This window comes from Grampus griseus, assembly GCF_964374135.1.
Source record: "Grampus griseus genome assembly, chromosome: 2".
NCBI classification, from domain to species: Eukaryota; Metazoa; Chordata; class Mammalia; order Artiodactyla; family Delphinidae; genus Grampus; species Grampus griseus.
Genome location: NC_139018.1, coordinates 8,597,632 through 8,609,994, shown reverse-complemented (window position 1 = coordinate 8,609,994; position 12,363 = coordinate 8,597,632). Strand labels below are relative to the sequence as shown.

At 48.0% G+C, this 12,363-nt stretch overlaps 1 protein-coding gene across 1 annotated transcript; it reads left to right on the top strand.

Moving 5' to 3' along the window:
* Nucleotides 1-10,116: 10,116 nt before the first annotated feature.
* On the top strand, nt 10,117-11,130 carry BDKRB1 (bradykinin receptor B1; the record flags this gene model as incomplete). The annotated part of the gene is made up of 1 exon (XM_082647055.1): nt 10,117-11,130. The coding sequence occupies exon 1, from the start codon at nt 10,132-10,134 to the stop codon at nt 11,128-11,130; it is 999 nt and encodes a 332-aa protein (XP_082503181.1). The 5' UTR covers nt 10,117-10,131.
* Between the last annotated feature and the right edge of the window lie 1,233 nt (nt 11,131-12,363).

The following is a 12,363-nucleotide window of genomic DNA, read 5'->3' as shown; positions in this document are numbered from 1 at the left end:
CCTGCCCCCTTCGTGCTGCAGCTGTGCGGTGCTCTTCTGCCGTGGCCTTTGCCACACAGGGCTGCAGGTGTCTGCTTGCTCACCTGCTAGATCCACCCGAGCGTGAGTGGCCCAGCACGGATGCTGAGACGTCCTCTCTGCCCCCCGCCCCCAGTTCGCCCCTGGCCCCATGGAGCTGCTCCCCACGTGTTCGCAAAACAGGAAGAAAAACGTTCAGACCTGCGCTTACAAAGCAGCAGAGCTTACAATGGGATTTGAATGATGCATGCACGTGAAGCAGAAAGAGAGGATTAGGATGGTGATTGCTAGCGAACGCTCACAGGTCGGTGAGTCCAGATGCATTAGGCCCATGGGACTTCCCTCTCAGCCAGAATGGAAGAACCAGGTAGAGGTGGCTCTGGGTGATACAGCAGGACTGCCAAGGAGTCTGTGAATTCCAGGGGGGTTGAAGTGACAAAATCCAAGTCTTTCTGGAATATTCATCTAGCCCAAGGATAAACTGAAGGGGAAAAAATCAGAAAGCAAGGAGATTGGTTTGGGGTTCTTTGTTGCAGGCTTATTTGCTGCATGAGTGTCTAAAACCAAGATGGGAAGGAAGGCTTGGGCAGAGGGGAAGAGCACTAGCTAGACGGAAACGAAAATGCTGCCTTTCATCCTGGTGGGAAGTCGCCCCGCAGTAGTTTTCTTTCCCTAACTGCAGTGGAGGTTGTAAGAGAGATGCCAGCTATTTTAAGGGCTGAGTAGGACCCTCGCCCACACCCCCGTGCAAAAGGCTAGGCATATAGATATCATTCGTAGAGTTGCGCTGGATGAAATATACCAGAGCCTTTGACCTTGAAGAAGCAGCTGGATGTGACTAGAAAGGAGAAGAGACCAAGTGACTCCAGGGCTTAGCGGCTGGAGAGCCGGAAAGTGATCCTGAATGCCAGAGTGGGGACATAACCTCTGCGTCCCCAAGTTCCTACAACTCCGGCGCATCCTTTCCTTGAATCTGCATCGAGCATAGTCCGAGCCCAACCGTACCTGCCTGGGGTCCTGCTGCGTTAACACTGAGGGCAATTTCAGGGAGGGTCGGTCTGTCCCGCCCAGCTGGCCAGGCTGTCCTCTGTTTCTTCCACTAGCCACCTCTTTGTGCCTTATAACGGTCTCTGCTGTAATCATTTTAAATTAGTTAAAATAATCATTTTAAATCTGTTAAAATAATTTTTAACGCATTAAAAAACAGCTTTAGGGGGCTTCCCTGGTGGCGCAGTGGTTGAGAGTCCGCCTGCGGATGCAGGGGACACAGGTTCGTGCCCCGGTCCGGGAAGATCCCACGTGCCGCGGAACGGCTGGGCCCGTGAGCCATGGCCGCTGAGCCTGCGCGTCTGGAGCCTGCGCTCCGCAAAGGGAGAGGCCACAACGGTGAGAGGCCCGTGTACCGCAAAAAAAAAAAAAAATTAAAAAAAATCAGTTTTATTAACTAACGTATATTAAGTTCACATACTTAGTGAACAAAGCATTTCACAGTCCACTGTACGATCAGAATACAGATTTCACAGGAACTCGGAGGCATTCTTCTTCTGGTATAATGATCGGAGAATTGTGATTTCTATGGTTCACAAAACGGGGCCTAATTATTTAGTAAACGTGGATGAACATTACTTTTACTACCTCTTAGGGATGGGTTACTATACTTTTCTTGGGTATCTATGAAGATGTCTTCATTTCAGCCATGTCAACTAATATGTGTGACTTCTATCTATTGCTTTTATGAATACCTATGCCCACCTCCCCACAAGGGTCCCAGTGCCCAGGGGACTTCCACCCAGAACAGCTCACACCAGGCCTTTGCCATGTCACTCTCAGCCTCCTCCCATCTTCTCCACGTTCCAGGGATCTGTGGTCCCTTCCTACACGTGGGGTTCCCTCACCCTGCCCTCAGACCCCAGAATTCAGGCTCCCACACCCCACAGCCCCAGAGGCAGAAGGAGACCCTCTCCTCCCTGCACCAAGGCCCACTTCCCTTTTCCCATCCCGGAAAGCAACAGTGGAAGCATCCGTTTTCTTCAGAGAACTTTCCATTCCACCACAGGGTGGGGCTCCCCAAGGCCTCGGCAGGGCTGTCACAGTGCCACTTACTCAGCCCTCACTAGTGGCGTGTGACATACTGACAGTCCTGGCCACGTGGCCCTGCCACGCACAGGCCACTTCTCACAGTCTGTCCTCCACGTGAGGCAAAGCCAAGGTCAGGCCTGTGCACCCCACCTCCCGGCAGGGCTGGAGTCATAATATCCTGTGGGTAAATCTGTGTTGGAGCTGGCAGACATCTCCTGAGAGCAGATACTTCTCAGAAACAATCCTGTATAAACTCACATCAAAGGGAGAAAAGCCAACCACCTTCTGCAAAGGCGGGTCTGGCTGGTGAGACTCTGATCTACGTTACTAATTAGGAAGGACTGACGACTGGGATTTGGAGACATTTCTCTAGTTAAAATCTACCCCAAAATGATGGCAGGCACTCACCTAACATCTGCATGACTGAAAAAGTCCCCGACCTCTCCTGATACGAAGGGCCCTTCCCCAGAGATAAATTCCAGCTTCCTCCCTAAAATACACATCTGATCCTTGGGGTGTCCTTTTTTTTTTTTTCAACCTGCTTCCACAATTTTAAGATGTCCAGCAATGGGAGAAAACTGCTAGGAAATTCAAAAGTGCAGTTTATCTCCAGGGAGGTGTTAGTAATAGAAAAGGGAAACATGGTGAGGAGGCCAGATTCTGAGGACAAAGGGGACATTTTCTGCTCCAGACACGCCAGGCTCAAGGTGACATCAAGAAATACAAGCAGAGCGTCCAAGAGGCAGGACTAGGGTGTAGGGAGGACAGAGGCCTGAGATTTGGGAGTCACTTTCCAGAAGCTGGAATCAAGCCCTGGTGTGGAAGCATTCTCCTGCACTTAGGGAGGGAGATTAGAACATCTTCATTTTTAGGGGCTAAGATAGAAAGTAGGCGGCATCCGGTCAAAGGCTCTTGAGGTCTGACTCTCAAAAAGGCCAGAAATGTCAGACTGTCTGAACACGAGGCCCTGAGTGGTCCAACTTGATATCCGCAGACTTACATCAAAAACAGACTTCAGAACTGCCAGGGAAGATGATGGAAAAGTGCATCTGACCTTACTCAGCTCTGCCTGTTGCATGAGTCAAGCTCTTTGTGGCTCACTGTTTGTTTAATGGGGTTCACAGTGATGGATTCTTGGTGATGTACCCTTCGTGACCCAAATTCAAAAGTGGACATTCAAGTCAGCTCCCACAAAAGCTGCTGCAGAGCCCCAAGCATTCAGGTCCCCAGTGCGAATGGGTAAAGTCATCACTCAGACTTGTGGGGACTCAGCGACGCCCAAATGTGTTTTAAGGGCATGTTGGTCACCATATCATTCTTGGGCAGGATCGCGGGACCTTCCCAGATGTTACGAAATTAAAGATGGAGATGGTAGTTGAGTAATCACTTTTCAGCCCTAAAGTGCAAAGTTGTTTTTCTTTCAAAATTCCAGCTTGTCTCCTCTGTCTGAAAGACTCATTTTTTCAGCAGTCCAGCCGATGACATCACTGGAGTAGGAGTTATGTAATTTAAGACCACCACACTTCCACAGGGCTTCCCAGAACAGAAGATACCTCCAGAGGCCACTCTCACCATCAGAAAGCCCAGCTGAAGTTGTGACCTCTTTCACTTTGTCTGGGTAAGTAAATGACCATCTTTTTTTCCTCTCTTATCAGAGTAAAATATAAGAGAAGATTCATATCTCAGGGGAAAAAATTTTCCTTTTACAACTAATATTGGCAGAGTTTTCAGCTTTCTGTTTCAGCTTTCTGTTCTGTTGTTTCTGTTGTTGTAATCCTGAATCCATTTAAGAGACTGTGTTCCATGACTACTTTGGGTTTTAGATGCTTTTCCAGAAGAGGAGGAGGAAGGATGTTTGAAACAGGAGAGTACCTCCGGCAGCTCTTTACCTCAAGGTCACATGAAACATGGAGAAGCTGAATACAGTCATCAGAGCTCCGTGTGGACTCTGACCAGTTACAGTCTACAAATTCCAATTTATAAAAATCAAATTGGTCTCCCCAGGATTGCTTACAAAATTTCATAATGCTAATAACTGGTTGGGTTATTTGTGGATTGAAAACAGTATCTTATGATGTGATTGGGTTGACATCCTTTAATATCTATGTCTGTATTTCAAATGCCTTTATCCTCACCTCACTGTTGAAATTGGAATTAATTTGAAGAAGGCTAATTTGTTGAAGAAGTAGCACGCACCAGTGTTCTCATGTGCAGAAGTCAGAAAGTATCACATAGAAATTACAGAATCCATCATCTCTAGTAGACTTGCCCAATGTCACTCTTGACTTTTTCAGATAAGATCAAATATGACTAATCATATCAATAGCTGCTGGGTTTTGACCATGTACTACGTGCCAGGCAAATATCAGAGCTAAGACTCGGAACCAACAAAGGAAGCTTTCTCCTCTCTGGCCAACTTTACGTAAACACAGGCAGCAGCTGGTAAAGACGACCTCCTGAAAATAGGCTCGGCTGGAGCAAACACGTGCCGTGGCCACAGACCCAGCCGGGTCCCATGGGATGGCGGGCCGTGTCTGCTGAACCAATCAGATTCGAGCTGAAGTAAGAGGTTTCTGCTGGTGGCATAGGTGACAGTTCTTGGTTTCCTGGGCAGGGTGAAGCCTTGACCCGTGTATTACTGTCCAGTTGCTGTTGTAACAAATTAGCACAAAGCTAGCGGCTTCAAACAACACAAATGTGTCATCTGATATTCCTGGAGGTCAGAGGTTCAAAATCAGCCTCACTGGGCTAAAGCCAGGGTGTTGGCTAGGGTTGTTCTCCTTCTGGAGGCTCGAAGGGAGAAGCCGTTCCTTGCTTTTTCTGGCTTCTAGAGGCTGCCAGTGTTCCCTAGCTCATGGCGCCTTCTCCATCTTCCAAGCCAATGGCATAGCATCTTCTACTCTTTTCCTGCCTTTGACCGCCCCCTACCTCCCTCTTTTACTTATAAATGAAATCACTTTCACTCGTGATGACGTCAAGCCCACCTCCATAATCCAGCATCATCTCCCCATCTCAAGATTCTTACATCAACCCCATCTGCAAAGTCCCCTTTACCATGTAAGGGAACATATTTGCAGGTTCCAGGGACTAGGATGTGGACACCTTTGGGGACCATCATTCTGCCGACTGCACGGCTCTGGGGTACAGCCCATGTTTTGGTCTGGCGGTGCCCGGGCAGCCCCTGCCTCTTGCTGACCTGTGGTCCCTCAGGAGCACACAGGAGCCGGGCCCCCTCCACTGCCTCCCAAAGCCACCCTTTCCTGCCCAGACACCCACACTTCAGAGGGGACTCGACCCCTGTCTCACACGTTCAAGGTGACCTGGAGGAGGAAAGGGAGGGAAGCAAAGCAGACCACATCCGGGGTCTGTCTCAGCATCCACAACGAACCGCTCCCCTCCTTCCAGCTTCTCCTTAAACCTCCTGGTGGTGAAAGCTCCAAGGCTGGAGGCGAACGAGAATCCCACTGCCAAGAAGCCAGGCCCTCCTGGAACTCGGCTTTCCGGAATTTTAGTTCCTTAGTTTCCTAGTGTGTTAGGTGCCAGGTAATCCCTGAACTGTTCCGCAGCTCAGGAAGAGCAGAAAAGGGGTCTCTTGGTACTTTCCAACCTCGTGTTCCGACACCAGAGTAGCCCACATGAAGGAGAGGTTGCTTACACTCGGAGGGACCAGGACACTTTATCGTCACATTATTACTACCGTGGTCATCACCATTATTATTGTCGTGGTGGTCATCATCATTGGAGCTTCATAGTTGATGCTTTGCAGCCTACAAGGGGATTCTACAGGTATAATCTCCTTCAAGCTTCACCACGACTCTTTGTAATAACTGCCGTTATTCCCATTCTACAGACGAACAAACTGAGGCTCAGAGAAGTTATCTGACTTGCCCAGAATCACAGTTTGGTGACCCCAGGACCCAAGCCCAGGCTCCCTAACACCAGGCCCATTCTCTTTACGGTCATAGCACGCTAGGTAAAAGAGGCCTGACCCTGAGCTGGGCCTGGAAGAAGAGCCATGTATAAACAGACTGGCTCCTATTGCCGTATGAATGTAGGCAAGTCACTTTACTTCTCTTCACCTCTGTTTGCCCATCTGTACAATGGGCACAAGACAGCCATCCCTCCTCCCAGGCATGTTGTCAGGATCAGGTTACCTAAAGCCCAGCACAGCCCACAGATCACAGGTGTGGCTCAGTGAAGGGTCGGATCTGGCATCAGGGGCTTACTCTGCAGCCCCAGCGTCGGTGGGAGATTGGGGCCGAGACGAAGATGCTCGGGTTTTCCATGGCACATAGAGCTTCCTTAGCACGTGCAGAGAAGCACACAGGAAGGAATGGCATGAGGCCCAACGGCAGTTGGCCATTAGGAAGCAGTTCCCACATGTGTGTGTAGTACAAGGGGGCTGCCAGGGGGAGGGGGCGTGGAGGTATCTGAGTGTATTGCTTTCCTGTGGCTGCCAAAGCAAATTACTACAAGACACTTAAAACTGATTATATTATATTGATGGAGTTATCAAGTAGTTCTAATCAAAAGCTATTTTTAAAAAATATGTATATTTAATTATATATGCATGTATGCATATGTACACACACACCCCCCAACTAATTGGTTATATTACATTAATGGGGCTATAAAGCAGCTCTAGTCAAAAATATTTTTTCCAGAAAAGTCTAAATATATTCATCCATCTACATATATTAAGGCAAAATGAAAGATTTTCTTTATGCTAATTAACTGAACATTGAAAAATAACATAAGCAAAATAGTTAGTTTGGGCACATATGCAAGTGCTACCATTAGCTTCTTGGGCTTGTACCTGACTCTCATATGTCTTTGGCATTTTCCAGAGAATGTATTTTTCTCTCAATATGGTCTTATTATTTTTAATGGTTCCATATAATTGCCTGAACTTTTTCTCCTTCAAATTTTATGGTTAATAAATTTAAATTAGCACCTTCAATCGACTCTCCTCTTGGACTAGAAAATATTTAATGAAGAAAATGTTCTCTCTGCAGGTGTTGAGGTATCTGATAAACTCTGAGCAAATTCTGCCAAGCAGAGGCTATTCTCAAGTCTAATTCTTTGCATATGGAATTATGTAAATATTTCAGCCCAGATATTTTCACGGGTGCTGTCTTTTTGCCTTAGTTCGAGTTCCTTCAACAAATATTTTCACCACATTAAACTCTTCAGATAAGTTGTAGCTATTTATAAGTTTTGATTGCTTTGTCAAATTTAGATGTGGCAGATCAGGGACTGTCCCAATTTCATCTCAATTTTGTACAAAATATGAACTTCTCCAATTGAAAAGATGCTTCCCACAAATTGAGACATTCCAAAGCTCGTTATAAAATTCAACAATTAAATCTTGTGCACCATTTGACCACTCATCGCTTAGTTTGATCATTTTCTCCCTTGCCTTTTTAGCTATAAATTTCGATTATTTTCTGCATAAAATTTTGTTTTCAATAACTACAATCTGCTAAAAGCTCTAAAAGCTGCTGCTTCAGTGCTCCACTCATTGAATACTGGTTCGAAGATTCCTCATCGATTTGGAACAAAATTCTACAAAATTTCTCAACTCTGCTGTAACAAATAGTTGAGTAACATTTTACAGCACTTAGTGTCTTCTGAAATTGATTTACGATGGGCGGCAGAGAAAGAAAATGCACGCTAGAGTTGCTTTAATTCCTCATCAAGGGAATTCCCTGGCGGTCCAGTGTGTAGGACTCTGTGCTTTAATTGCCGAGGGCATGGGTTTGATCCCTGGTTGGGGAACTTCACAAAGATTTCACAAGCCTCACGGCACGGCCAAAAAAAAATTCCTCATCAACTTCAGCACAAAAGTTCATAGCTCAGTAATTCTGAACTACAAATCTTATGTTTTAGGATTTTGTAAATCTTGTCAAATATAACCTCCATATCAATTGGTAAAATACTGAAACTCGTTTATATGCAATTACAAATTGTGTGTGCAAAGTTACACATTCATCATTGACTTCCCTGAGAGACAGAAGTTCAGGACTTAAATTGTCATTAAACGTTCTTTTTTTGCTCATTGTTGCCAGAAGGACTCATTGCAAAATTGAAAAGTATTGCCAAATAACAAAATAAATACTTCATTGTGGATTTATGCCCTGAAATCAATGACAGAAGAAGAGTGTCCTTTCTCCTCCATATGCTCTGGGTCAGAACCCTGTAAGCCACGGACATGTCATAGCCTCCTAACCCTTCATTTCCCGTGTCCTCTGCTGACCTGTCAACTGGCAGCCCAGCAGCTGATTCTCTTCTCTGCCTGCACTCCCCCTTGGTGATTTCATCCAGTCCTGTGGCTTTAAATACCAAATACCATCCATGTGATTACAACTCCCAATGATGTATCACTGTCTCAGACGTGGTCTCTCAACACCAGTGCTGTGTAGCCAACTGCCCCAGTATCCCCACCTGATGTCCGACAGATGGCTCAGCCTTCACATGTCCAGATGTGAACCCCCCATCTTCCCCGCCAAGAAACCTGCTCTATCGTCACTCTGTCGTCTCCAGTTCAGTTGACTGCAGCTTCCTATTTCCGGGGGCTCAGGCCAAACATCTAAGCTTCATGCAATTCCCCTTTTGTCATAACCCATATCTGACTGGAAATCATGGTGATTCTACCTTCAGACCATACCTAGAGCCTGATCGCATCTCACCGCTTCCATGGCTGCCCCTCCCCGGCTAACAGGTTTATTCAGTATACTTATTGCCATCGCCTCTCTCCTCCCATAAGGCTAGAAGCACCTTGAGGGCAGGGGTGTTGCTCGTTTGATTCACGGCTATGTCCCAAACACCTAGAACAGTGCCTAGCACATGGTGTGCTCAGTACATACTTGTCCAGTGGATGAATGAATGGAGGGACCCGTGGATTTTACCCAATGTGAATAGCACAGTGTGTGGGTTGCAGGTGTCACAGCGAGAAGGTCATCACGTCCTCCGCAGATGGGGAAAGTCGGGCTCAGAGACACAAAGTGATTGCCTAAGACTGCAGAGCCGAATAGGTTTTCCCAAGATCAGCTCTCTTACGCAATATCTTGTGTTGGATGCTATGAGTTTCGCCCAGTTGAAGGGAAGGACTCTTAGGCATCACTAAGGATAACGATGATGATAACAGTAGCTAACGGGTAGCAAGTGCCTACAAAGAGCCAGGAACCCTTTGAAGCACTTTGCATATATTAACTCATCCAGGTGGGAGGAGGGATTTTAGGTGTGGAGTGCCAGAAATCCCCCACCTTCTACTACTGCCCTCACCTCCTCCACCTGACTGGTCCCCGTCCCAGTGAATCAGCATCCCTGAGGGCCGGGCCTCTTCCTTGCTTCATTCCATCTTCGGTCATCGACCACTGTCTCCATGTCTGCCTCCCTCTAGATGGTGAGCACCTCCAGGGGGCTGGGCCCCATTCCCCGGATCTCCAGCACCTGGCAAAGTACTGGCGCAAAGTAGGTGCTTCTTCAATCAAACACGAGCACCTACTTTGTGTCAGTACTTTGTGTAATGAAACACTGCTGATAATAATGGTATGGTTGTAAGTAAGACTCGTCCTCCCTTTCCACTGAGCGCTTCCTCTAAGCCAGGCGACCAGGCCAAGCTCTCCACAGATACACTCGCCAGTCCTTGCCACAATCCCACAAGAGGGATACAATTAGGTCCAATGTTCAAAAAGGACAATAAAAGTCAGTTGGTCTAAGTGGCCCACAACAAGTAGTTACGTCAAGATTTGAACTCGGGTTTCAAAAGCCCTGGTCCTTTCCTTTATACCCGGGGTCAGCATACTTTTCCTCTAAGGGAATAGGGGGTAAGTATTTGCAGTTTTGCAGGCCAAAGGGCCACTGTTGCAACCACTCAACTCTGCTGTTGTAACACAAAAGGTAAATGAATGGATGCGGCTGTGTGCCAATAAAACTTTATTTTCCAAAACTGGGGACACACTGGCTGGGCTGCGGGCTAGAATGGCCGCCTCCCGTGTGATGCTCTGTGATGTTCATTGCAGGTCACCGTGGATGGCCTCCCGGACCCTCCTGGAGTTCCAGTCCTCCAACCAGAGCCAGCTCCCGCCTCCAAATGCCACGTCCTGCGACAGCGCTCAGGAAGCCTGGGACCTGCTGCATAGAGTCTTACCCACATATATCATCACCATCTGCTTCTGTGGGCTGCTGGGAAACCTCTTTGTGCTGTCCATCTTTCTCTTGGCCCGACGGCGTCTGAACGCGGCAGAAATCTACCTGGCCAACCTGGCGGCTTCCGACCTGGTGTTCATCTTGGGCTTGCCCTTCTGGGCAGAGAACATCTGGAAGGAATTCAACTGGCCTTTTGGAGCCCTCCTCTGCCGCGTGGTCAACGGTGTCATCAAGGCCAATCTCTTCATCAGCATCTTCCTGGTGGTGGCCATCAGCCAGGACCGCTACCGCGTGCTGGTGCACCCCATGGCCAGCTGGAGGCGGCGGCGACGGCGGTGGGCTCAGGCCACCTGCGTGCTCATCTGGGCCATGGGGGGCCTCCTAAGTATCCCCACGTTCCTGCTGCGCTCCGTCAAAGCTGTCCCGGAACTGAACATCTCCGCCTGTGTGTTGCTGTACCCCAGCGAGGCCTGGCCCTTTGCAAGGATGGTGGAGTTAAACGTGCTGGGGTTCCTTCTCCCACTGGTTGCAATTGTCTTCTTCAACTGTCACATCCTGGCAGCCCTGCGAGGGCGGGGGGAGGTCAGAAAGACAAGGCACGGGGGGCCCACGGATGGCAAGACCACGGCCCTGATCCTCTTGCTTGTGGCTGCCTTCCTGCTCTGCTGGACCCCTTACCACTTCTTTGCCTTCCTGGAATTCCTGTTCGAGGTGCGGGCTGTCAGAGGCTGCTTCTGGGAGAATTTCACCGACCTGGGCCTGCAATGGGCCAACTTCTTTGCTTTCATGAACAGCTGCCTGAATCCAGTGATTTATGTCTTTTTGGGCCGGCTTTTCAGGACCAAGGTCTGGGAACTTTATAAACGATGCATCCCTAGATGACTGACTCCAATATCCACGTCCCATAGAAAAGAAATCCTTCAACTTTTCTGGCGGAATTAAAACAGTGGGGAGGGACTTCCCTGGTGGCACAGTGGTTTAGAATCCGCCTGCCAATGCAGGGGACACGGGTTCGAGACCTGGTCCGGGAAGATCCCACATGCCGCGGAGCAACTAAGCCTGTGCGCCACAACTACTGAGCCTGCGCTCTGGAGCCGGAGAGCCACAACTACTGAAGCCCACGCACCTAGAGCCCGTGCTCCGCAACAAGAGAAACCACTGCAATGAGAAGCCTGCGCACTGCAACGAAGAGTGGCCCCCGCTCGCCGCAACTAGAGAAAGCCTGCGCGCAGCAACGAAGACCCAACGCAACCAAAAATAAATAAATAAAATAAATAAATTTATTTTAAAAAGTAAGCATCAGGGAGCCAAGAAGTGTGACTTCCTCATCAACTATTACTGACGTAATAAATACTACTGTAATAAGCTGAATGATGGTCCCCCAAGATCACCAGGACCTAGTCCCTGGAACCTGTAAATGTGTATAGGGTAATGGGGACTTTGCAGATGTAATTAAGCAAAGGATCTTGAGATGGAAAATTATCCTGGGTTATCTGGGTGACCCAATGTCATCACAAGGGTCTTTATAAAAAGAGGAGGCAGAAGTGTCAGAGACAGAGAAGGCTGGAGGGATACAATGAAGGGGCCACAGGCCAAGAATTGCAGGTCCCCTGTCGAGACGTGAAATGGCAAAGAAATGGATCCTCCCTGGAGCCTCCTTCTGGAACCAGCCCTGCTGACATCTTGATTTCAGCCCAGTGATGCCTGGTCTCCAGAACCAGAAGATAATAAATCTGTGTTGTTTTTAAGTCACCAAGTTTATGGTTAATTTGTCACAGCGGCAGGAAACAAGTTTCCAGTAAGCATCTCTTGTTACATTTCCACTTGCCTGTCCATCCAAAATGTTCTAAGTTAACTGCTAGGACTAGAGAGATGACCTAGCTAGAGAGCCTATCCACAAGGAGCTTGCGTAGATCGAAATAATTATAGTATAAAAAAAAAGTAAATGAGAAATCGCATGCGTGTGATACAGACCCAGTACCTGCAGCATTCAGAGGGAAAGGGGATGATCTCCTTCTAGGGTTATCAAAAAAGAGGCTGTGGACTCTACTCGGAAGATGGCGGAAGAGTAAGACGCGGAGATCACCTTCCTCCCCACACATACATGAGAAATAC